The following is a 26,870-nucleotide window of genomic DNA, read 5'->3' on the forward strand; positions in this document are numbered from 1 at the left end:
AGATGAATAGGCAAAGCACAGGGAATTTTTGAGCAGTGAAACGATTTTGTCTGCTGTCGTAAAGATGGATACATGACATTATGCTTTTGTCAAAACCCATAAGTGTATAACGCAAAGTGAACCCTAATGTCAACTATGGACTTGAATAATAATAATGCATCAACATCAGTTAATCGATTATAACAAATATACCACACTAATGTAATGTAAGATGTTAGTAAGAGGAGAAACTGGGGCGGGGGTTGTGAGTAAATGGGAGCTCCAAATTTTCTGCTCAATTTTTCTGTAAACCTAAAACTGCTTAAAAAAAATAAAGTCTATTAACTAAAAAAAATTGTTTAGAGGAGGTCATACAGACTTAGTCATCTAGAAAATTCACCATATGGAACATCCACTTTGCAATGGTGCTACACAAGCAAGACAAGTGTATTGATTATGCCAGTTGGAATTAATTGAAAAAACACACATCTTACCTGCATCGACCTTGAAATTATTGGCGTAAGCATAGCCAATACAAAATGTCAGGTTTACAATACGTGATTTTATGAGAACAAAAATCTGGGGAAAGCCATTCCTTACTAGTGAGGGGTTTGTTGTTCCCACCGGTGGCAAGAAGTGCGTCCGTGACTATAGATCAAAATGAACCACACAGAAAGTGACGACAACCAACACTCTGTAAGTTTATTACCAAATATAACCTAAGCACAAACACAACTAAGCTAATGAGATTGGCAAAGTAGCAGCACAAAATGTAAGGAAAAACACATTTAATAAATACAACTTGGAAACGTCTTTTTCTTTAAATTAGGTTCAGATACTGGGAGACAAACACTGAAGCAAAAGTCTTAACAACGCACTTACAAGCCATCATAACGTGCAGTGATCCTGCTGGACACTGTCCACTCACAACCATGCTAACGGGGGGCCACTCCCTGCTGCCGTACCATCATATGAATATACATTTGTCAGTGAAAATGTCACAAAAATGTGACATTTGTCCAGGTTTGTGTGTTTTCATAAAGTTACTCAGGTTTTCAGAGAATGAACATAGGAACATGTAGGATCCACAATTTTTAAGGTCATCACATTAGTCTGTATTTATGAAACTATAAGAAAACAGATGTGTGTCATGTTTGACACTGCTGCTTTGAATGCAATACTTCCAAATAATGAAGCTGACCACAGCAAAGAAGGGAAAAGTAATTCAGACGTTTCAGAGAGGCCTTATTTGGAATATAAACGCTTTGCTAGGGAAAGAAAGACGAAATATTTTAAACAATTTCAAGATTAAAAAGGAAAGTTAATGGGAGGAGGGCAACAGCAGGAGGGAAGGACGTGCTTAAAAGAAACAAATCTGCATAGACGATGAGCTGAATTTAATTCAATTCATTCCTGCCTAAAACTAAGCCTGGTTAACCGAGGTAGACGCTGGGAATTCCACGCGCAAAGACCAGGTTTTCCAGAGCGCACTATTTTGTCATTTCAGACATGGTGAAGTAAAAGTGCGTTTCATAGTTTCAAATAACCAAATGGGAGTCCTTTCATAGGAGGGAAACTTCTCTATACTAATTCCCTATTTTTTTGTGCCAAATTTCCAAATATACAAAAACCTACACACTGCTGGTAATAAGGCAATATCCAGGGTTTTTTCATTTATTTTCTCAGGAAACGAGAAAAGTAAAATAAATTTTATGACATTACCTAAACATCTTTCCTGTTTTTATTAATAAGTCACTGGGAATTCAGAAATAACATTAAAGCTAAAGAGTTGTCTGCAGCCAAAAAACCCAATAAAAATTCAAAGATCTATTTGTTAATGAGGTGAATGTTTAAAAATATACCTACTATCCTAAGAATTTGATTATTAAAATACACAATTTCCACATTAAGAAACAAATATTAAAAGCAAATGTCAAAAAAATTAAATAAGTACGAAAAGCCAAATTTAAAAGTATAAATAACTAAACTTACAATAATCACAACAGAGTTTTTAGCTTTCTGTAAAAATAGTTAGTGGAGATGAGACTAAAACATTTGAAGCTTAAATATTTTTATCCCCCAACATGTCCCCCAACTATAATTCTTTTTTCTATTGTGACATATTCTTAGGTTCACATAAATATTATGTGCATCACAAATTAAGCGGTTTCTTAAAAATATACAATCAAAACCGTTTAAGAAAAAAAAGGTACATAAAAGAGAATAGTTAGGACTTTTCCCTCACACGAGTTAAGGTGGCCTTTTCTTGGAAAAGGCCAGCATTCACCCTTAACATTTTATGCCTGTCATACAGAATATACCCTAAAGTGATTTATCATTAATAAGATAAAACTTATCTTAAGAGTGGGAATCCACTATTAGGCAGAGAAAGACTCAATAACCTAGGCAATATTGAAGCAACCAAAGTCCACTCACACAACATGAAATACTTGCCTTCATTTTATCTCATGTTAGGGTGGGGAGAAAGTGAATCATAGCTACCTCAGCTGGTTACTGTTTCATGATTCTCATCACAGATTTAGCAGTGTATATAAAAACTTATTCCTAAGGAAGGAATTTAAATGAACTCAGGCTATCCAAAACTTAAGAGTACTAACAATTTTATGTTCAACAGAGTCAGGCTACATAAAGCAAAGTCAAATAATGACAATCATACTGTAAATTTGGGTTGTACACACACATTTTCCCCTGGTGTATGTATATGACCATAGATTCACCAGGTATTGGTTTGCTTACTTTTTGAGCAATTCGTGCTCTAAGCCTACGTTTTGAGAGTGAAATATGACTTCCCAAAAACTGTGATCTCAGAAGCTGAAATTAAGCCCCAAGCTATAGAGCTAGACCACCACGTTTTCCCCTTCCAAAATGGCTCGGTATTGTGGGAGGCAGTGGTCAGATCCGAAAGTGTGTAGATACAGTCTGTGATGCCACCATCTATTGTCTACTTGGATCACTAGAAGGTTGCAGCTTCCATTAAAGAGGGGTTTGATATATTTCACTAATATTAATTTCCTTTAAAAAAAGAAATTATGGGGCAAAAGGTTTAAACATGTTATGCTTATAATAGGCAGCTTGGGAAATGGTAAAAATTGTTCATTAAAATAGATCTATAATAGTTACACACTATTCAAACAAATGGATATCAGTTCTAATTTCAAAACAGATTTAAAGTGCTAAAAGGAGGGGGAAACACTTTTATATATTATTTTTCCAAAGTGCAAACAGATTACTCTGCCTCTCCATCAGTGATCTTGTTTCAGTAGTAGAAGCCAGAAGCTATATAGAGCCGTTAGAGAAACTGCCAAGTTGGAACTGTACTCTCTAGTCCAGCTTTGTCTTGGTCCACAGAGCTCCCACCCACTGTGTCTTGGACCAACCAATACACATCTACAGAATGTAGGGACTATCTGATCAGATATCTGCAAAGCAGACTTAGCTTAGTCCTACAGTCATTGTGCTGCAGAACTCAAAATACTCATGTTTTCAGAGGAATTAAAGGAGCCAAATATTTTTCCTTTGATAATGCATCTGCTACCGCAACACAGAATAACAAAACAAAACGAAGCAAAACAATTCAATCTCATTCTGGGTAAGGCAACACACTGTCTTCTGCAATAAAGACAGTCTGTGTGTGTGTGTGTGTGTGTGTGTGTGTGTGTGTGTGTGTGTGTGTGTGTGTGTGTGATGTACATTAAAAGGGCTGGGCAGAGTGGCTCACACCTGTAATCTAAGCACTCATTCTGGGTAAGGCAATGCACTGTCTTCTGCAATAAAGACTGTGTGTGTGTGTATCTCATGCCTATAAGGCAACACACTGTCTTCTGCAATAAAGACTCTGTGTGTGTGTGTGTGTGTGTGTGTGTGTGTGTGTGTGTGTGTATGTATGTCTGTCTCACGCCCGTAATCCTAAAACTCATTCTGGGTAAGGCAACACACTGTCTTCTGAAATAAAGAGAGAGAGAGAGAGAGAGAGAGAGAGAGAGAGAGTGTGTGTGTGTGTGTGTGTGTGTTGTACATTAAAAGTTGGGGCCAGGAGCAGTGGCTCACGCCTGAGAGAGAGAGAGAGAGAGAGAGAGAGAGAGAGAGAGAGAGAGTGTGTGTGTGTGTGTGTGTGTGTGTGTGTGTTGTACATTAAAAGTTGGGGCCAGGAGCAGTGGCTCACGCCTGCAATCCCAGCACTTTGGGAGGCCGATGTGGGTGGATCACCTGAGGTCAGGAGTGCGAGACTAGCCTGGCCAACATGGTGAAATTCTGTCTCTACTAAAAGTACAAAAAAATAAGCCGGGCGCAGTGGCACCTGTAATCCCAGCTACTCAGGAGGCCGAGGCAGGAGAATGGATTGAACCTGGGAGGCAGAGGTTGCAGTGAGCCGAGATCACGTCACTGCACTCCAGCCTGGGGGACAGAGCAAGACTCCGTTTCAAAATAAAATAAAATAAAAATAAAATAAAATAATAAAATAGAATAAAATAATTAAAATAAAATAAAATAAAAGTTAAATAGAACACCTGAGGGATGTCTTTAAGATCCTTTAAGGGATTTGAGACATACAAAGCATTTACCATCCACTGATAGGGCAAAATGAGAAACAAGGGAAATACAAAGCACAGCTGACTCACTTAACATGGTAAAGATAAGCTCCTAGGAAGTCTGAGTTGCCAAATACTGAATAACTGGTATTAAAAGAAACACAATTACTAAGTCATTATCCATGAATTCAGAAAAATAATTAAATGCACACCAAGATAATTAATACGAAACCCAGAAAAGGTCTCACTAATCAACTATTGTTAGGCTGGTGCAAAAGTAATTGCGGTTTTTGCCATTGAAAGTAATGGAAAAGCCACAATTACTTTTGCACCAGCCCAATACAAACAAGTTTTAACAATCACAAGACTAATGTTTTAGTGATGGCTCCTACAACTTCAGGGGAAAAAAAGTACATTTCTGAATGGCAATCGTTTGCAAAATAATCTCAATGAAACTACTTATTTCTTTATTTTAAAAGTTAATAAAAGGAAACTTCTCTCAGTTTTTAGGAAGAATTCAATTACAATAAAATCATGATGTCTTATGATCTGGCATCTTATAATCTGTGTCTCAGAAAGAACGGCAATTTACAGCATCAGATGAATACTGGAGTTTAGAGTCAGACTTAAGTTATCTGAAAAGAACATAAGGCATTTATAGTTTTTAGCAGGGAAAAATAATCAATCTCTTTTTAAAAAAAAAAACCTTCTTAGTATCTTGATTAAGTGTCCAAAAAGCTGTATTATTTTTAGTTTTAAACCAGTAGGTGCTACTCAAAACTGATAATTCAGGATGTTATCAAATACAAAGTTTTAAAAGCTTGACCATTAAAGCATAAATTGCCTAATAAGACACATGTAATCATAAAAACTAACACCAGGATCATTTACTTGTGATTGGATATATGCCATTCACTTTTTCTGGCTTCTTTCTAAGGTGTAATTCCTGCTGTATTGAGTGAGCATGTCAGATTTCTATCCTTATCTTACTGTGTGTAAAAGTTCTCAACCTAGACAAGGACAAATTTTAGAATTTTCAAATGAACATCATTCATTATGTACAATGCTGTTTTGTTAAACTAGCTGTCTGGAATACTATTAAAGATTTCATTTGTTTTGTGTTAGCCACAGAGAATGGACTTGTTTAGAACGCAAAAGTATTTATCTCAAATACTAAAATCAAATTCAACAAAAATCAAACAATGTTGGAGCTGAGAAAAATAATGGCTATACATCTGTTTGAACATATTGAAAGAAAAGTGAAAACACAGCCAGGCATGCTGGTGCACACCTATAATCCCAGCAACTTGGGAGGCTGAGACAGGAGAATTGCTTGAATCTAGGAGGCGGAGGTTGCAGTGAGCCAAGATCACGCCACTGCACTACACAACCCGGGTGACAGAGTGAGACTCCTTCACACACACAAGAAAAGTGAAAACACACTTGGAGGTCTAGAACGAAGAATTACATCTAATGCAATATTCTTCCCACCTTTCCATATTAAGTATAAGAAGCACCAGCAAAAAAATACTAAAGACAGAGAAATGACCTGGCAAAATGATTCAAATACCACAGAGCGTGAGAATATTCCTCAATAAAGCTCCAGACGTTATTAAGTAGCTAGTAGAATAAATGGCAGCGGGAGGGGAAGTAAAAATTCTAACCATATGACAGACTCCTAACAGTAAGTCATAAATTCTAAAGGTTTAATCAGTAAATTATTTCCTCCAAAATATACTGTCATTCTTCTCTTAACAATAAACACAGAGTGTGACACAAATCCAATTTTGATGTTAAAAGTCAACCTGTATAGATAGGTCCCTCATGTTGACAGAGCAAAGAAGTGGGAAAAAACAAAAACAAAAACAAAGAAAAACAACTGCAAATGAGAAATAGGGGTATTTCTCAATCTTCTGTAAACAAGTTTCTAAAAGAGCACACTGCTCCCTCTCTTCAGCCTCCCTGATAGACTGGCTTGGGTGTGCAGTATTAATGCGGGAATACGTGGAATACGAGTACAAAGCGAGGGAAGGGAGACTAGCAAACTCTCGCCCTGAATTATTTCTCAACTACATTTAGTATTCTTCACAGTTTTAGATGTTTTTTTTCCTTTAGGTGAAAATCACTCCACTGAAAAAAATTCCAAATCTGTTTTTTAAAAATTGCAGGAATTTCTTCATATTTTATAAACAAAAATACCAGAAATTAAAGAGTTGACAGAAATTCAAGCAGATCCAAATTCAACCATCCATTTTTCATACTTCTCCAAGTCTGCAGCAGAGACAGACTTAGCAATTTTCTTTAGGGCCAATTCAAAGTCTCCTTTGGTAACAGGCATCTGAAGTTCCTCTTTAGAAAGTGCACGGATCTCTTCTGGACCTAAGCCATTGATACGCCGTCTCATTGCCATTAAAGAGGCATCCCTAAAAATACACCACAATCAGTCAACAGTAATTTTTGCACATGTTTTAAACACTTTCAATTGTAACAAAGTTATGAAAAAACAATCAAAAGATTATATGTTTTCTATGAGGCTTCTTAGAATTTTCCACTTAAGAAACATCCTGGGGGTTCGGCAGAAGTTAAAACAGGATGCAAATAACCAGAAACATGAAATGTACAGTTAATGAACCCTAAAAGTCTAAGTTAAGCTCAAACAGTACTGAATTATATTTTCCCACTTGCTCCTCAAAGACAGCCAAGAAGTTTAAGAAACCAAAGTCGAATTTTGAAATACTGAATTGTACACTTGGAAATGAACACGTGGCTAATGTTAAGATAATTCAAATCACAGACCAGTTTGTCTACAGCCTAAATAGAGGAATAAAGCCACAAATCACTCTCTCTGAAACATGAATATCCACATACAGTGGACACGGAATTCCCTACATGGAGTATTTGCAGGCAACTAAAGGCATAAACTCTGGCTTCTCTTGATCCCATGTGCAGCTCTTTTTGACCAACATAAATATGACCAACATAAATATGACCATCATGTGCAGCTCTTTTTGACCAACATAAATATGACCATCATAAATATGAAGGTATGGAAGAAAAGGATAATTCATAAACACAAAAAAGCTATTAGGAAGGCCAAGCCAACAAAAATGTCAAGTTCTTAAATATTTCACTATAGTAGCGGTAGAAACTATTGTGACCTTATTGTATGCCACTAAACTTGGATGCACATGGGAAAAATGCGAGCAGAAAAGGTGAGAAAAACAGATGCTACAGCTTTAAAGAAAGGCTACTACAGTCAATTTAAGTACAGTTAGAAAAATAAGGAAAAAAATAACTGCACAGAGTGACAGGAGGTGTCTAAAAATTATGATGTCGCTAAACTGAAAAAATGTTAAATGTGTATCTTCCCCAGCTTACACTGATCATTTTTGCTCATCGGCATGTGTTTAAATAATGCCAACCAAAACTAAATAATATTACTTTATGTTGATGTAGAAAGGCTCCAACACAAAGCTAAACTAATCTTAGGTTGTCAAAGTCGTTATCATCAAGTTAGACACAACAGTTTTTTTTTTTTTTTTTGCGACGGAGTCTCGCTGTCTCCCAGGCTGGAGTGCAGTGGCACCATCGCAGCTCACTACAAGCTCCGCCTCCCGGGTTCACGCCATTCTCCTGCCTCAGCCTCCCGAGTAGCTGGGACTACAGGCGCCCGCCACCACGCCCAGCTAATATTTTGTATTTTTAGTAGAGACGGGATTTCACTGTGTTAGCCAAGATAGTCTCGACCTCCTGACCTCGTGATCTGCCTGCCTCAGTCTCCCAAAGTGCTGGGCTTACAGGCACGAGCCACCGACACAACAATTTCTTTAAAATCCAAAGATCAAAAACATAAGTGACCAATGCTATATAATTTTCATCTCACAATGAAGAATAAAGTTATATGGAAAAAAAAAAGGACAAATGGGAAACCATTTCAAAGAAATGGGTAGCTGCTTTCATGTCTAACTACACTGGGCTAACTACATTGACTTTAAGACTAGTCCTCCTGCCAAGTCTATAACTAATGTCTAACATCACAGATCATTAAAAAAATACCTGCAAACATTAGTGATGTCAGCACCAGAATAGCCCTCAATCTTCTCGGCTATATCTTCCAGTTGAATATCAGGATCTAATTCGACCTCACGAAGGTTGATCTTCAGAAGCTCGGCTCTTCCTTTTGCTGTTACAAGATTTTGGTGGTGTTGTTAGATGTTTTACTTTACAAATAATTTTGCTGAGAAATGACATATTAACATTCAGGGGGAAAAATGAGGCCAATGCAAAGAAGAGTCAATAACTGTGTATCCATTAGTATTATTACCAATTCACTGCATGACTCATGGAATCATTTAAATTCCTATGTGCCTCTGTAGCAGTAACTAAAAATTGAAAAAAACAAAAAACAAAAATCAAAAACAAAAACAAAAACCACCTGGGTTTTCTTTATAGACTGTGAAGATATCTACTATGAGAACAAAGAATCTGAGATCCTTCACGAAAAATATAAATATCAGTTTTCAGGCACCGGAAACGCTTCTCAAAAAAAAAAAAAAAAAAAAAAACTTAGCCTGGTGTTAGAAAATTAGACTGCATCAAGTGTAACTCCTATGAATTACTTTGTTCACCTGTTAGTATGACATGGATCTCCAGAACTCTTATCAGTAGTTTAAAGAACATTTCCTGAAAATCAGTAATTGGCACAAAAAGCTCATTAATGTATTTTTTACTTGGAGAGCCAGCCCACAGACATGTGCTGTTCCAGTATGATTTAAATGTGAACTGAATAAGTTCAAACATACTCAGAATTTTTAAAATAACCAATCACACTTGCCATTTCAGTAGTGCTTTTAGTAGCAAATATGCTTAGCACAGCACACTAAGATAATGCATTACTAGTTTATCTGGCACTCTACTATTTCCTGAGATACAAAACGAAATTTAATTATCTTCTACTTTTATTTTGAAAAATGCTAAATCTACAGAAAAAGAAAATCAATGAATACCCATTTGCCTTTCACTGAGATTCACCAATTGCTAACATTTTGCCATTATCACTCTAGCTGCCTCATCTCTCCTCCCTCAACTTTTTGAATTGAGCGCTAGCTGTAGGCATCACAACACTTCACCTTAAATTCCCCAACATGTATCTCCTAAGAAAAAAGGTAGACATAACATTTCTCACCCTTATCAGGAGATTTAATACTGGAACATTAGTGTCTAATACACAATTCAAAGCAAAGTCTCCCCATTTGTCCCAAGCCTTTATAACTTTTACAAACCATAACACATTGCATTCAGTTACCATGTCTCATTCATCTTCTTTCATCTAAAACAGTTTCCCAGTGTTTACTTTTTGGTTCATTTTGTTTTGTCTTTCATGAAATTGACAATTCTCCCCCAAATGATCTTATACAGCCAACACATTCCAATAAAGATCCTCCTAAAAGGTCTCTCTGTAGAAACTAATGGGCAGATACCAAAATGTCCACAGAAATGGAAAGAACCAAGAACAGCCAAGATGCTCTGGAAGAGCAACAGCAAAGTGGAAAGAATTGCTCTATCAGATTTCAAGACTTACTACAAAGGTATAGGACTCAAAGCAGATTGACGCTCTTGTGGAAAGAGGCAGATAGATCAACAGTACAGAACGGGGTGCCCAGCAGCAGACCGAAGCAGAACTATAGACACTTAATTTATGACAAAGCGGTTCAGGCCGCGAGGGGAAGGAGTGTCTTTTCAATTAATGATGCAAGAACAGCTGACTATCCACAGCGAAAAAAATGAAATCGGGTCCTACATCATACTGTACCCAAAAATCAGTGCCAGATATATTACATCTAAACGCAAAGTTGTAAGTATTTTATAAGATAACATAGAAGAATATCTGAACGACCTCAGGGAAGCATTCTCAAGACATATATTTCAAAAACTCAACTAGGAAAAGACTGATAAACTGACCACATTAAAATGAGGAACTTCTATTCATCAAAAAGATCCTGTCAACACAGTGAAAACAGATGTTACAGAGTTTGAGAAGATATCTGTAACATACATAAGCAACCAAAGACTTGTATCAAGAATATTTCAGGAATTCCTAAAAATCAGCAAGAAAAAGACTACCCAAGAGCCACAGTGCCTGGCTATGCACAGTGGGCAGACCCCAGTGCTTGCGTGTTCACGTACCCCTCACCGCTCTGTGCCTGGCTTGCCCTTGGCTGGCGTGGGATCAGGGCCGGTAGCTCTAGCCAAGCACAGCCTGCCAGGGCAAGTGGGCGGAACGCTGGGCTCAAGCAAAACTCCAGCAAAGGCGCCACCAAGGATCCTGCAACACAAGCACTTTGGAAGACACACTGAATTCATCTAATACTGCAGCCGTGCAGCACTACCTAGCAATTCACTCCTAGGACGGAATGCTCCATTCTGGCATGCTTACCACTATACATGTATGAAAATGTTCACAATAGTACTGCTCATAATAGCCTAAAGCAAGAAATAACTAAAATGTCCACCAAATAATATGATGGATACATTTTGATATAATCATATAATAGATGGTATGGGTTAAACCATGTCCCTCAAAATTTTTAGTCAACTCCTAACCCCCAGTACTTCAGAATGTGACTGTATTTAGAGACAGGAGAGGTAATTAAGGTAAAATGAGGTCATATGGGTGGGCTCTAACCCAACATGACTGGTGTCCTTACAAGAAGCAGCTATTAGGATACAAACACCCCTAAGAGGAAGACCACATGAAGACTACGGGACAAGACGGCCACCTACAGACCAAGGAGAGGGACCCCAGAGTGCAACCACCCTGCCTACAGCTTCGTCTTATGCTTCTAGCTTCCAGTACTGTGAGAAAATTAACTTCTGTTGTTTAAGCCACCCAATCTTTGGTATTTGTTACGGCAGCCCTAGCAAACGAATATGACAGAATACCAATCACACAGCAACAAAAATGAATGAGGTGGCATCTCTATGTGGTAACATGAATGAATCTTAAAATACATTGAACAAAAGAGGCAAGATACAAATGAACACAATCAGTGTGATTTCATTTAGGTAAAGTTTAAAAGGAGGTAAAACTTTGTTTGGGGATATACTGTTAGGTGATAAAATTATACGGAAAAGCAAGACATTCTCTCCATAAAAGGAAATCACTGTAAGGGAAAGGTGGGACCTCCAGCAGAGGGCAGGAAGGAGCCATGCTGGGACGGAGCATGCTGGGAGCTCCTGAGTTCCAGGGAGGCTCCACTTCTGGAGTGGGTAACAGGGCTGTCTGCTTTACCAGCTACCTGATACACTAAACGTTTTAGGAACTGTTTCTGTATTGCGTTATGTTTCACACACCACAAACACACAGTAAGACCAAGCAAAGCAGTGCCAAAAGCAGCAAGCAGGTGTGATTCGGGATTACCAGAAGACAGAAAGGGCGGGACTGGAAAACCTCTACCTCCACAATTCCCTAATCCCAGGAGCCCCTGTCCTTGATCCCAGCCAACAGGCTCACAGGGAGTACACCTGCTCAACATGTGGTTCAGAGCCAAAGAAGTCCTCCAGTCAGGCTGGTGGCAAGAGGGGTAGGGACAGAAAGAGGTGAGGGGAGGAAGCTCCTGTGTCTACTACTACAGAAGGCTGATGTGCGCCTGATGTCCAGGTAAGAACGGATGTTAACATGTGAGCATCTTTACACAATGTTCCACATACAGCCAGCGAATGCCAATGAACAAATACCCCTTTTCATTCTTACAGGCCCAATATTCGAATACCACTGCATATATAAATCAAACATTTCACTGTGCCTGTCCTAAGATCCTTAACACCAAGTTTAATATATTCTCCCACTGAAACAAAGTTCCAGACAGCCAACTTAAAATGAACATACATAAACCTGTTCATAAGTGAGGACCTGGTGGTATTGAAGCTTAGCAGGAAGCATGCTCCATTTCTCTAGTAACTATGATTGGCGGGGGCGACAAGTAACTGAAAACTGGTTATGTCAGTAATATTTTAGAATATTCTTAAGATTTACCGGCTCTATAAAACTGAATTGATATTCAAGAAGCTTATGAAAAGATTTAACAAGGGATTAACGTGTTGTTAATCATACTGTAACGAACTGCCGATCCTGTATCACAAAGTTAATACACATTCTAAATCTAAATAAATGTTGTTAGAAGTATCATACACTCCTTATACAACTTTTCTTGAATACACCAGGCAGTCCAGTGCAGGAGATAACAACTACATTCTGGGCCTGCCTGTCTGGGCTCTGGACTCACATGCCCGCTCTCACTTAGCCTCTGGGTCCTCAGTTTCCTAAGTAAATAAGAACAGAATCTACCTTACAAAGCTGTCATGAGGGTTAGGTGAGTTGATACATGCAAAGCCTGGCCGGTAAGTACTCAATAAATGTTCACAGCCCCCACCACCAGTCAATCAACAAATAGGACTCTGGGGAGACAGAAGTGTCCTTTTCCTGAGGGACGTCTGGGAAATCACCAACCCAGATGAAACACTTGGGGACACGAGACAGGCCAGGGCGAGCAGACTGCATGATGTCCACATGCTGTAACGTCAGCTTTGAAAAATCAGTAAAATTTAAGGAGAAGGGAAGAGAGAACCTGGGAAATGGGAGTACCACAGATAACGACACAGAAGTAGGAAGAAGGACGCGTGCAGCAGAATGGCGGAAACATAGAAAAATACAATAAAATACTGAAAGATGCAAACAGACACAGATAGGATACATAAGATGTGAACTTGCAGTAAAAGGAACATATTAAAAAAAAAAAAAAAAAAGGACTCTGACCCTGATGTAATAGGAAGTCAGAGTCACTCCGAGTTGAAAGGGCTATTAATGCCTTGGTGTTCAGGAGGTCAGCCTAAAAGCAAAAAGAACTAAATGAAGGAAAGTTGAGAAAGGAGTACGTTGGGCTCACCAGGTAGTTGCTGCCATAATTTAGATGCTTAAAATGAAAAGAGCCTTAAGGTAAGGACATTAGAACTCACTTGTGTCTATTATTTTGCCTTCCGTTGACTACAGCAGATTGTATTTACCAAGACAGCAGTAACAGTTCTCTCTCATCCCACACCCATTTCTACGATGGGACCCTGCCACTCCCTAAACCAGAGGCAGTCTAATTTCCCTCCCCTCGAATCAGTGTGGGCCTGAGAATGTCACAAGTATGACCAGAAGGGACATTACATAACCTCCAAGGCTAATTCATAAAATTCGATGACATTGCCACCTGATCCAGTGGAACAATCACCTCTTAGAGCCCTGAGCTACCATCTGTGAGATCCAAGTATCTCAAGGCCACAGGGAACATGTAGGTGCTCCAGAAAAACAGTCCCAGCAGAGATCGAGGCATGTGAATGAAGACATTCCAGAGGATCCCAGGCCCCAGCTGTGGAGTCGCCCCCAACCATGACCAAGCATCATGAACAGACACAAACCATCCCAACTGTGCCCCATCCGATGTGAGAATAATACGATTATTTTGTCTCTTTAAATTTCGGAGTGGTTTGTTAAACCACAAGAATAAGTGATATATTGGCTTTTCTTGCCACCAATTTCTAATTCTTAAAGAAATATGGATATTTCTTTATGGAAATTATATAAAGAGGCATTACATCTAATTACATCGGATGGTTTTCTGATTTCATCTATCCTGATTCTTATAATCCTTGCCTTTTTCAAATAAAAATTCTTATTCACAGTTGGTTTTGTTCATAAATTGTCCAATTTTTAAAATTTTAATATTTTAATTTCCACTAATTTTACCCTGAATTTCCAAAATCATTCTTTTCAGATCTCTCATCTTCTTAAATTTTATTTATTGTTCAATCTCTTCCAGGCCTTTTTATCCTATCAGGTGGCTCCAGCCAACACCTATCTATCTATTCATTTTCAAGCACCCATGGCTTCAATTCTACTTTTCTCTATGAAATTTCAGTTAAAACGCAACTTCCTCCATGAAGTCTCCCCTAAGTACACCAGTCAGAATTTAGGATTCCTAGGCCGGGCGCGGTGGCTCAAGCCTGTAATCCCAGCACTTTGGGAGGCCGAGACGGGCGGATCACGAGGTCAGGAAATCGAGACCATCCTGGCTAACACGGTGAAACCCCGTCTCTACTAAAAATACAAGAAAATTAGCCGGGCGAGGTGGCGGGCGCCTGTAGTCCCAGCTACTCGGGAGGCTGAGGCGGGAGAATGGGGTGAACCCGGGAGGTGGAGCTTGCAGTGAGCTGAGATCGCGCCACTGCACTCCAGCCGGGGGCACAGAGCAAGACTACGTCTCAAAAAAAAAAAAAAAAAAAAAAAAAGAATTTAGGATTCCTCCATCTCCGTTCCAAAAATACTGGGCAGAGCTATCGGCTCATGCATTCCACTGTTTTACTGCAGTTAGGGTAAGTACATGTCTGGCTTCCAAGGCAGTTCTCTAACAACAAGGAATGCACATTATTTATATTCCCACATTTCCTAACAAATGTCTTTCAGATAGCAAAGAGCTAAATGAACACTTGTTGATGAATTAATACAGATGAAAGAAAGAGTGGAGTTCTAATTATTGGTTTGGGAGCCCTTTGGGGAAAAAGCATTTCCCAGGTTTCGTGATCATAGGGTACGCACTTTCAGAGCCACAATAAACAGAGAAGCACCCCAAAGTCATTAACTGTCACAAACTTTTCATACAGAAAAACAAGGTTAGAAGGAAGCCTCTCAGCAGTATTTATTTTCTTCTTGTATAATTCCAAAGGACACTGAGTTCCTGCCTTTATACCAATACAAAGTATGTCTCTCCCCTAATACCTAAGCTTTCCTTAAGAGTTCAGAAACTTGCTGTCATCAACTATTTTCTAATTACATTTTTTCTCCCTATATTATAGTGAAGCATTAAAGTTCAAAAAACAAAAGTTTAAATAAGACTGACAGTTCAAGCAGCAAAAATTTTATTCCCTCCACTGGTATCAATTTTTATTTATAATCACTGTAATATGGTAGTAAAACTAAACTTTCAAATATATTAGATATCATACACATATTTTGTTTAGAAAACAAAACATGGGCTGGGCACAGTGGCTCATGCTTGAAATCCCAACACTTTGGGAGGTGGAGGCAGGTGGATCACTTGAGGTCAGGAGTTGGAGACCAGCCTGGCCAACATTGTGAAATCCTGTCTCTACTAAAAATACCAAAGTTAGCCGGGCGTGGCGGCATGCACCTGTAATCCTGGGAGGCTGAGGCAGGAGAATTGCTTGAATGTGGGAGGTGGAGACTGCAGTGAGCCGAAATTAGGTCACCGCACCCCAACCTGGGCAACAGAGTGAGACTCTATCTCAAACAAACCAACAAACAAAAATATGGATGAAGAGAAAAAGAATGGGAAGAAATTTTTAAAATCACAAATAAAAAAAACACTCGTATTTCAACTTGTATATGACTGATGTATTACAGAGCCAGGTATTGAGGAGTTAATTCTCAGAGGTGCAATATTCCAGCATGGCTTATAGGTTCTAAATCTAATTGCTTCTGCTGTTGCCTTAAATAAGCTTATTATTTTACGAGCTTAATCAGTAAATTAAGTTTTTTCTATTTTTTTTTTTTTTTTTTTGAGATGGAGTCTCGCTCTGTCACCTAGGCTGGAGTGCTGTGGCATGATCTCAGCTCACTGCAACCTCCACCTCCAGGGTTCAAGTGACTCTCCTGCCTCAGCCTCCTGAGTAGCTGGAATTACAGGCACTTGCTACCACACCTGGCTAACTTTTTTATGTTTAGTAGAGACAGGGTTTTATCATATCGGTCAGGCTGGTCTTAAACTCCTGACCTCAGGTGATCTGCCCACCTTGGCCTCCCAGAGTGCAGAGATTACAGGCGTGAGTGACCACATCCAGCCAAATTAAGCACTATTTTAAGAAAAAGAAAAGTTTTCTCTTTAAGTAATGACATTATTAAATTATGAGAATACAGAGTAACAGCCAGAAAAGATAATATAAGATGGAATCTGTGAGCTAAAAATCTATCAAGTAATTATGTTGTATAGCCTTGGGGTCTAGTCAAAAAAGTGACCAAGGAATATGTTACAAAAATTTTCAAAATTCATAGGTGAGGTTTCCACTTTTAGTCACGATGAAATAACTGTTACCAAACTTGCCCTTCTATGGTAAACAACTATAAAATGAGACAGAATATAAAGAAAACTGTTTGCATGTATTGGCCAACAGGCAGTGAAGAACTGAATACTGATTTTTCTTAGTTCTGCCAATAATCTGAATGTCTGCCAGAACACCATTTAAAGGAAAATACATAATCTGTAATCCCTACAATGTAGCACATACAATAAAATTATTGGATATGTGAAAAAGCAGAAAAATATGGCCCACACTCAAGAGAATTAAAAAGTAGCTAACAGAAACAAATGAATCAAATGCTAAAATTAGCTGACAAAAACTATAAAGTGGTAGATTATCCATTTCTGAATAAAAAATTTTACTAAAACTTAGAGACTTTACATAACTATTATCCTCAAAGTTTCTGTGTGTCAAGAATTTAAGAGTGGTGTAGCTAGAAAGTTCTAGCTTGGGGGTCTGTGATGGTTAATTTTATATGTCAGCTTGGCTGGGCAATGGTGCCCAAAGAGTGGATGAAAAATTATTCTGGGACTGGCACAGTGGCTCACATTTGTAATCCCAGCACTTTGAGAGGTGGAGGTGGGTGGATCACTTGAGGTCAGCAGTTCAAGACCAGCCTGACCAATATGGTGAAACCTTGTCTCTATTAAAAGTACAAAATTAGCCAGGTGTGGTGGAACACGCCTGTAATCCCAGCTACTTGGGAGCCTGAGGCAGGAGAATCCCTTGAACTCAGGAGGCGGAGGTTGCAGTGAGGTGAGATTGCACCATTGCTCTCCAGTCCAGGCAACTGGAGTGAAACTCCATCTCAGAAGAAAAAAGAAAAAGAAAAATTATTCTGAAAGTGTCTGTGAACATGTTTTTCAATGAGATTAACATTTAAATTAGTGGACTTTGAGTAAAGCAGACTGCCCTTCCTAACGTGGGTGGGCCTCATCTAACCAACGGAAGGTCTGAATAAAACACAACACTAAACAGCGACCCACCCCCACCCCGGAAGAGGAAATTCAGCAAATGGCCTTCAGATTTCAACTCCAACACTGCTCTCCCTGGGTCTCCAGCCTGATAGCCTTTGGACCTGAACTGTAGTATCAGCTCTTCCTGGGTCTCTAAGCTGCCAGCTTGGGGTACAGATTTTGGACTTACCAGCCCCCATAATCGTGTGAGCCAACTGCCTAAAATAAACCTCTCTATATATACACGTCCTGTTGGTTCTGTCTCTCTGTAGGACCCTGACTAACACAAGGTCTCTCAGGAAGTCACAGTTAATACATGGACCAGAACTACAGTCATCCAAAGGTAGCTCTCACATGGCTGGCACGATGGTGCTGATTGCTGGTGGAAAACTTCAGTTCCTTCCCATTTGGGCTTCTCCACATGGTTCCAGGCATGACAGGTGGCCTCCTCAAGAGCAAATGATCCCATGTGATCCAAGTGAGGGAGAGTCAGGCAGAAACTATCCTTTTCATGATCTAGCCTCAGAAATCATTTAGCATCACTTCTGCCATATCCTATTTCTTAGATGAAAATCACTAAGTCTAATCCACATTCAGATGGAGGGGAACTAAGCTCTACTTTTTGAAGGGAAGAATGCCAAAGAATTTTTAGAAAGAGACAAAAATAAGCAAATGAGGAATCCCAGCAAAGTAAAAAAAACTATAAAAAGTAACCAAATGGAGGCCAGGTGAGGTGGCTCACGCCTGTAATCCCAGCACTTTGGGAGGCCAAGGCAGGTGGATCACCTGAGGTCAGGAGTTCAAGACCAGCCTGACAAACATGGAGAAACCCTGTCCCTACTAAAAATACAAAAAATAGCTGAGCATGGTGGCACATGCCGGTAATCCCAGCTACTCAGGAGGCTGAGGCAGAAGAATAGCTTGAACCCGGGAGGCTGAGGTTGCGGTGAGCCAAGATCACGCCACTGCACTCCAGCCTGACTGACAAGAGCAAAACTCCATCTCACACACACACACACACACACAAAGTAAACAAATGGAAATGCTAGATTTGGAAAATACAGTATCTAAATTAAAAAATTCACTAGACAGGTTTAAAAGTGGACTAGGGATGACAAAAGCAGGTCAGTAAACATGAAGATCGATTTAGAAATTATCCAACCTTAAAAATATAAAGAAAACATTTTGGGAAAAAGCATTTAACAGAGTTTTAATGACCTGTGAGACAGTATCAAGAAGTCCAACATACATGCAAGACAAAAGGAACACATCACAGTCAACCTGCTGAAACACAAAGATAAATAGAATATCTTTAAAAAAAAAAAAAAAAAAAAAACCACAGAAGACAATCACTCAAGAAATTGCCAACTTATTTTCTACAGCAGACATATACCACACCACATACCCCCATCATTTCACGTATAGGTATTTATCGAAGACAAAAAGTCTATGTCTACATAGACTTGAACATGAATATTCATAGCAACTTTATTCACAATAGCCCCAAATTAGAAACAATGCAAATATTCATCAATAAGAGAATGGATAAACAATCTGTGGTATGTCCATGTAAATGGAACAAACACTACTCACCAATAAAAACAACAAACATGGATGAAATTCAAAATCACCATGCTGAGTGAAAGAAGCTAGTCACAAAATGATACCTACTGTAGGATTCTATTAATATGAACTTCAAAATACTTTATATGGACAAAAATTAGACCAGTGGTTTCCTGAGGGGGAGCTGTAGAAGGAAGAGGGAAGGATGGATTACAAGAGGCACAAGGAATCTTTTGAGGATAAAAGATTGATTGTGGTATGGTTTCATGGCTGTTTAACTGTCAAACTCATTAAATTTTAAACGAGTAAAATGTATTGTATATAAATTATTCCTCAATAAAGTTGATTTAAAAAAAAAAAGTGGCCAGAGGGAGAAAGACACATCACACACAAGGGAACAATGATATGAATAGCAGCTGACTTGTATTAAAAAAACAATGGAGGCCAGAAGTGACATCAGCAAGGTAGTAGAATAGGATGCCTCAGACTTCCTATAGCAGCTCCCCCATAGAAACAATAACTTAACAATATAGTTCAAAAAGCCTTTATGAGAACTTCAGACACCAGTTAGGAATTCACAGCCCCACAGGCAAGCTCAAAGCCTAGGACTGCACTGAAATGAGTAAGAAAAGCCATTTCTTTTCTTTCTTTCTTTCTTTTTTGCTTTCTTTGAGACGGAGTTTCACTCTTGGTGCCCAGGCTGGAGTGCAATGGTGCCATCTCGGCTCACTGCAACCTCCACCTCCTGGGTTCAAGTGATTCTCCTGCCTCAGCCTCCCGAGTAGCTGGGATTACAGGCATGTGCCACCACACCCGGCTAATTTTGTATTTTTAGTAGAGACGGGGTTTCTTCATGTTGGTCAGGCTGGTCTCAAACCCCCAACCTCAGGTGATCCGCCTGCTTCGGCCTCCTAAAGTGCTAGGATTACAGGCGTGAGCCACCGCGCCCGGCCAAGAAAAGCCATTTCATGTTAACTGAGTCAGCTCCTTCCTCAAGCTAGCACAGCTCTATGCAATCAAGAGGAAATGTTTACCTCACAACTTCTCCCTCAGGAGAAAAAGAGAAAAGTGGAATGTACATCCAGCATTCCAGCTTTTCAGTGGACTGCCCAGGGGACTGGTTTCTGCCTTGCCACACTTGCTGCAGGCACAAAGACAGAACTCAGCAAGTTGTTGCTGTGCTAGCAACTTATAATACAGTAGACAAAAGCCAACACAGCTCCATATGGTTGGGAGAAAGCAACCAGCTTATGGCTCCTTACTTGGGAGGGAAAGAGAAGAGTGGAATGTATGTCTAATGTTTCAGTTTTTCGGAGGACTTCCCAAGGGACTGATTTCTATTTCACCTGACTTGAAGGACTGATGGAACTGGGAGACCTTGGAGACCCAGGGGCCACAAAGAACAAAAGAGAGTTAAGAGATTTGTTGCATTCCAGAGAAGCTACAATACCAAAGATAGATAACAGAAGGAGCAAGAGAGACTACAAGCTCCTGAAAAAGAAATCAGAAAACCTCTCTAATTGGTAAATTACATGCACAAGCCCAGAGAGGCAATAGCCCCACAAAAGGTTTGAGAGATCCTCGGAATCTCCAGCCAGGATGATTGGTGAAGGTCTTCCTCTGTACAAAGTGAGTTCATAAAGATCGAAAGGGCTGGCTGTTCTTTCAAATGCACAAATCACAACAACAAAAAACAAGGCACATGTTACAGAGAAACATGTACCAATAAAGGGAAAAAATTAATTTCTAGGAATCAATCCTAAAAAAAAAGATCTAAGAATTATCTGACAAAAAATTCAATATAATCATCTTAAAGAACCTCAGCACTATACACGATAACCCAGAAAAACAACTAAATGTAATCAACAGAACAATGCATGAGCAAAATAAGAATTTAACAGACAGAAGCTATTTAAAGAACCAAAACAATATTATGGAGCTAAAATATACAGTAACTGAACTGAAACATTCACTAAAGAGGATCAACAGCAGTCTAGATCAAGCAGATTACTTAGCGAACCCAAAGACAGGTCATTTGAAATAATCAAGTCAGAAACAAAAAAAGAAAAAGAATGAAGAAAAGTGAAGAAAGCCTATGGGACTTAGATACCATAAAATAGATCAATATACATACTATGGAAGCTCCAGAAGGAATTGAGTGAGAAACAAAGAGCTTATTTGAAGAAATAAGAGCCAAAAACTTCCTAAATGCGAAGATATTGCAGGTTTGGTTGCAGACCACCACAATAAAGTGAGTCACACGAATTTCTTGGTTTCCCAACGCATAGAAAAGCTACATTTACACTATACTGTAGTCTATTAAGTGTACAATAGCATTACATCTACAAAGTGGATATCTTAATGTAAAAATACTTTATTGCTAAAAAAAAATGCTAACAACCATCTCCGCCTTCAGCAAGTTGTAATATTTTGGCCCGTGGATGGTCTTGCCTCAATGTCAATGTACGTTGATGAATCAGAGTGGTAGCTGATGAAGGTTGGGGTGGCAGTATCCACTTCTTAAATAAGAAAACAGTCAAGTCTGCTGTATCAGTTGTCTCTTCCCTGCATGAAAGATTTCTCTGTAGCATGCAATGCTGTCTGACAGCATTTACCCATAACAGCACTTATTTTGAAATTGGAGTTGATTCTCTTCAAATCTGCTGCTGTTTTATCAACTAAGTTTATAAAATATTCCAAATTATTTGTTGTTATTTCAACAATGTTCACAGCATCTTCACGGGAGATTCTACCTCAAGAAATATTTTCTTTGCTCATCTGTAAGAAGCAACCCCTTGTCTGTTCAAGTTTTATCATGAGATTGCAGCAATCCAGTCCCAACTACAAGTACCACTTCTAGTGCTAGTTATCTTGCTTTTCCATTACATCTGTGGTGACGTCCTCCACCCAAAGTCTTGAACCCCTCAAGGTCATTCATGAGGGTTGGAATTAACTTCTTCCAAACTCCTGTTAAGACTGATGTTCTGACATCCTCGCATGAATCAAAAATGTTCTTAATGGCATCTAGAATGATGATTCTTTTCTAGAAGGTTTTCAATTTACTTTGCCCAGATTTATCAGACAAATCACCATCAATGGCAACCACAACTTTACGAAATGTATTCCTTAAAAGTAGGACTTGAAAGTCAAAATGACTCCTTGATCCATGGGCTGCAGAATGAATGTTGTGTAAGCAGGCGTGAAAACAACATGAATTTCCTTATATATCTCCATCAAAGAGATATATCCCAGGTGCATTGTCAGTAAGCAGTAGCATTTCAAAAGGAATCTTAGCTAGTTCTTCTGGATAACTTGCTACAGCTTCTGTGTCAGTACTTGCTGCTTTACCTTGAACTTTTATGTTATGGAGATGGCTTCTTTCTTTAAACCTCATGAAACAACCTCTGAGATTCCAACTTTTTTTTTTTCTTGCAGCTTCCTCACCTCTCTCAACCTTTATAGAATTGAAGAGTTGGGGCTTGCTCTGGATTAGGCTGTGGCTTAAGGAAATGTTGTGGCTGGTTTGATCTTCTATCCAGATCACTCTATCCATATCAGCAATAAGGCTGTTTCACTTTCTTATCATTCATGTGTTTACTGGAGTAACGCTTTTAATTTCCTTCAAGAACTCTTCCTTTTCATTCATAACTTAGCTGTTTGGCATAAGAGGTCTAGCTTTGGTGTATCTCAGCTTTCATCATGCTTTCCTCACTAAGCTTATTCGTGTCTAGCTTCTGATTTCATATAATGTCTTCCTTTACATGGAAAGGAAGATGTAATTCTTCCTTGAGTTGCATCTTCCTTTTCACTTGAACACTTAGAGACCACTGTAGAGTTCTTAACTGGCTTAATTCCAGTATTGTTGTGTCTGAGGGTATGGGGAGGCCTGAGGAAAGGAAGAGTCATAAAACACACATTTATCAATTAAGTTTGCCATCTTATGTGGGCATAGTTTGTGGTACCCCAAAACAATTACAACACTAACATTAAAGATCACTGATCACAGATCACTGTAACAGATAAATAATAATGAAAAGTCTGAAATATTGTGAGAATTTTCAAAATGTGACAGAGACACAAAGTGAGCACATGCTGTTGAAAAAATGGCCCTCACAGACCTGCTTAATTCACGGCTGTCACAAACCTTCCATTTGTGAAAAACACAGTATCTGCAAAGTGCAATAAAGAGGAGCATAATAAAACAAGGTATGCCCGTATAAGAAAAGAAATGAACAAATTCATGAGGCTTAAAAGGACTCCAAGTAGGATGACCTAAGGAAGACCATAGAAACACATAATCAAATTGTCAAAATTCAAAGACAGAATCATGAAAGCAACAAAAGAAAAGTTATTTGTCATCTATAAGGGAGCACTCATACAATATCAACATATTTCTTAGCAGAAACATCACAAGTCAGAAAGGAGTGACATTATATATTCAAAGTACTAAAAGAAAAAGTCTGCCAACCAGGAATACTATTTTGGCAAAACTGCTCTTCAAAAATGAAGGTGAAATAAATGAAGGAGACCTTTCTAGATCAACAAAAACTTAGGGAGTTTATCACGAATAGACCTGCCTTGCAAAAATTGCTGAATGGAGTCCTTCAAATTGAAACAAAAGGATACTAGACTGCAACACAAAAGCAAATGAAAATATAAAGTTCTCTAATAAAGGTAAATATAAGATAGGTACAGAATCCTGTAGTACTATAATGGTGGTGGTATATAAATCACTTTTGATTTAGGCATACAATTTAAAAGATAAAAGCACACACAACTATATAAAATTATGCATACTGTAATTGCTAGAGCAACTACTAAAATAAATATAGTCAGGTACAGCTAAAAATCCACTAATGGCATTAAAATGAATAGTAAAAACAGTCAATTAGCCCAAAAGAAATTAGCAAGGGGGGTACAGAGAAACAAACAGTACAACAGCAAGATGGCAGACTTCAACACAGTTATATCACTAATTACATTAAATTTAAATGGAATAAATACTTCTATTAAAAAGCAGAGACAGCCAGACGCAGTGGCTCACGCCCATAATCTCAGCACTTTGAGAGGCCAAGGTGGGCAAATCACCTGACCTCAGGAATTCAAGACCAGCCTGGACAACATGGCAAAACCCTGTCTCTACTACAAATACAAAAAAATTAGCTAGGTATGGTGGCACATGCCTGTAGTCCCAGCTACTTGGGAGGCTGAGGCAGGAGAATCGCTTGAACCTGGGAGGCAGAGGTTGCAGTAAGCTGAGATCGCGCCACTACACTACTGCCTGGGCAACGGAGTGAGGCTCCAACTCAAACAAACAAACAGAGAGAGATAGACTGGACAAACAGCAAGGCTCAACTATATGCTGTCTATAAAAACTGCACTGTAAATATAAAGACAGGTTGGGGTAAAAATTAAAGATGAAAAGCATATTAGCACACCAACAATAGGAAAAGAAAGACAGTGAGGCTAAATTAATAGCAGTCAACGCAGATACCAAGTCAAAGTGTATTCTCAGAGATAGAGAGGCATTTCATAGTGGTAATAGGACCAAGAAGATATAACAATGATAATTTATTTACTTAACAACAGAACATCAAAATACATGAAGCAAAACATAACACAGAAACTGAAAGAACTAAAGGGAGAAATGAACAAGTTCCCAGTCACAGATGAAGATTTCCATAAGCCACTCTCAGTAATTGATAGAAAAACTAGATTAAAAAGTCAGCAAGGATCTTATTATTGGAATAACACTATCACACCAACTTCATCTAGCTGACATTTATAGAATGTTATAACAAGCTCAGAATAAACAATCTATTCAATTGCATCTGGAGCATTCACCAAGATAGACTATAGGCTGAAGGGCAAATCTCAAGCAGCTCAAAAATTGACATCATTCAGAGTATGTTCCTGACTGCAATGGAATTAAATTAAAAATCAACAAAAAGATATCTAGAAAATACCCCAGTTATTTGGCTCCCAAACCAATTTAAATGCTAAATAACTCAAGGACCAAAGAAAGGGGGAAAAAAAAGAAAATTAGAAAATAGTTCTAACTTAATAGAAAAAAAAGATATAGCAAAATTTGTGAGATAAAAGCAAAGCAGTACTTAATGAGAAATTTATAGCTTTAAAATGTACACATTAAAAAAAGAAAAAAAGGCCAGGTGCAGTGGCTCACATGTGCAATCCCAGTGCTATCGGGAGGATTGCTTGAGGCCAGGAGTTTGAGACCAGCCTGGGAAACACAGCAAGCCTCTGTCTCTACAAAAAATAAAAATAAAAAAAATGAGCCAGGCACAGTGGCATGTGTGTGCAGTCCCTACTCAAGAGGCTGAGGTGGGAGGATCTGTTGATCCCAAAAGTTTGAGGCTGCAGTGAGCTACGATCATGCCACTGCACTCCTGGGTAACAGAGCAAGATTCTGTCTCTTAAAAAAAAAAGTGGGAGAGGGCTATCCCTAAAATCAATAATCTTAGTTTCTAACTTCAGAAAGAAAAAATTATACTCAAAGTATAAAGCAAAAAAAAATTGTTTTAAAGAGAGAAGAAATCACTGAAATAGAAAATAGAAAACTAACAAAGCAAAAATTTGGTTCTTTGAAAAGATTAACAATATTGATAAATCTCAACCAAAAATTATGAAGAACAATAGAGACAAATTACTAATATTAGGAATGAAAAATGAGCCATCACTACAGATCCTATGGCCAAAAAAAGGAAAATAAGGTGTGTAGATTTGTATTATGCCAACTTAAGTGAAGCTGGAATTTCATTTCCCAGAATTCTCTTTATTGCATAGTTCTGGGTTATTGTGGACCACATGAGTTATGTCTGAGACGTGAAAGGCAAAAATGAATCATCTCAGAAAGCTGGCACATACTGTCACTTATTTCTTGGTTCTCCGTTCTCTTTGTTAGTGTGGGGCAGCACTTGCACCTTCAGCTCTTTGTAGTTTCTGCCACATTTCTTCCTTCAGCTTTTTTTTTTTTTGAGATGGAGTCTCGCTCTGTCACCCAGGCTGGAGTGCAGTGGCACGATCTCAGCTCACTGCAAGGTCCGCCTCCCGGGTTCATGCCATTCTTCTGCCTCAGCCTCCCGAGTACCTGGGACTACAGGCGCCCACTACCACGCCTGGCTAATTTTTTATATTTTTAGTAGAGACGGGGTTTCACTGTGTTAGCCAAGATGGTCTTGATCTCCTGACCTTGTGATCCGCCCGCCTCGGCTTCCTATAGTGCTGGAATTACAGGCATGAGCCACCGCATCCGGCCCCTTCAGCTTTCTTGACTCGAGCCAGGTATACATTTAGCTAGCTTCTTCTGTCAGAAAGCCCATTCATCAAGGTTAGGAGTCTCAGCAGAAAAAAAAGAGTTCAACACAGATTTCAATGTATCCTCATGGATTCTACCTCCACAGGTAGAGTTTGTCCTTACTTCTACCACTTCACATTCATCATCTCTTCCTAAGTGCCCTCCTTATTGACTTCAAGTTCCAGAACCAGACATGAAATCCACCATCTCTCATAACTATTTAATCAGCTTCCACATTCACATTAGGTCAAATCCAAAACAATCTGACAACTTATAAAAAATAGACATATTCTCTGAAAGACACAAGTTACCAAAGCTTGCTCAAGAAAAAAACAAGTAACTTAGGTAACCATGTGTGTGGATTTAAAA

General features: G+C 38.8%; 1 protein-coding gene and 1 long non-coding RNA gene across 17 annotated transcripts in view; one reads left to right on the top strand and one right to left on the bottom strand.

The window, feature by feature from the left end:
* Positions 1-26,870, bottom strand: part of KATNAL1 (katanin catalytic subunit A1 like 1) — a 296,001-nt gene that overhangs the window by 197,533 nt on the left and 71,598 nt on the right. For 8 of the 16 annotated variants that reach the window (XM_001099323.5, XM_077973657.1, XM_015120818.3 and 5 more), the window contains 2 exons: positions 8,586-8,712; positions 657-6,952 (listed from right to left, as the gene is read on the bottom strand). The exons of 2 other annotated variants lie outside the window; for them this stretch is intronic. In XM_001099323.5, coding sequence (XP_001099323.1) covers positions 6,754-6,952; positions 8,586-8,712 — 326 coding nt within the window. In that variant the 3' untranslated portion in view covers positions 657-6,753. 16 annotated transcript variants of the gene reach the window in all.
* On the top strand, positions 15,760-26,222 carry LOC144336233 (uncharacterized). Its single transcript, XR_013407850.1, has 2 exons — positions 15,760-18,351; positions 25,357-26,222. It is a non-coding gene; the product is annotated as an uncharacterized LOC144336233 (long non-coding RNA).

The sequence above is a fragment of the Macaca mulatta genome, chromosome 17, assembly GCF_049350105.2.
Source record: "Macaca mulatta isolate MMU2019108-1 chromosome 17, T2T-MMU8v2.0, whole genome shotgun sequence".
NCBI classification, from domain to species: Eukaryota; Metazoa; Chordata; class Mammalia; order Primates; family Cercopithecidae; genus Macaca; species Macaca mulatta.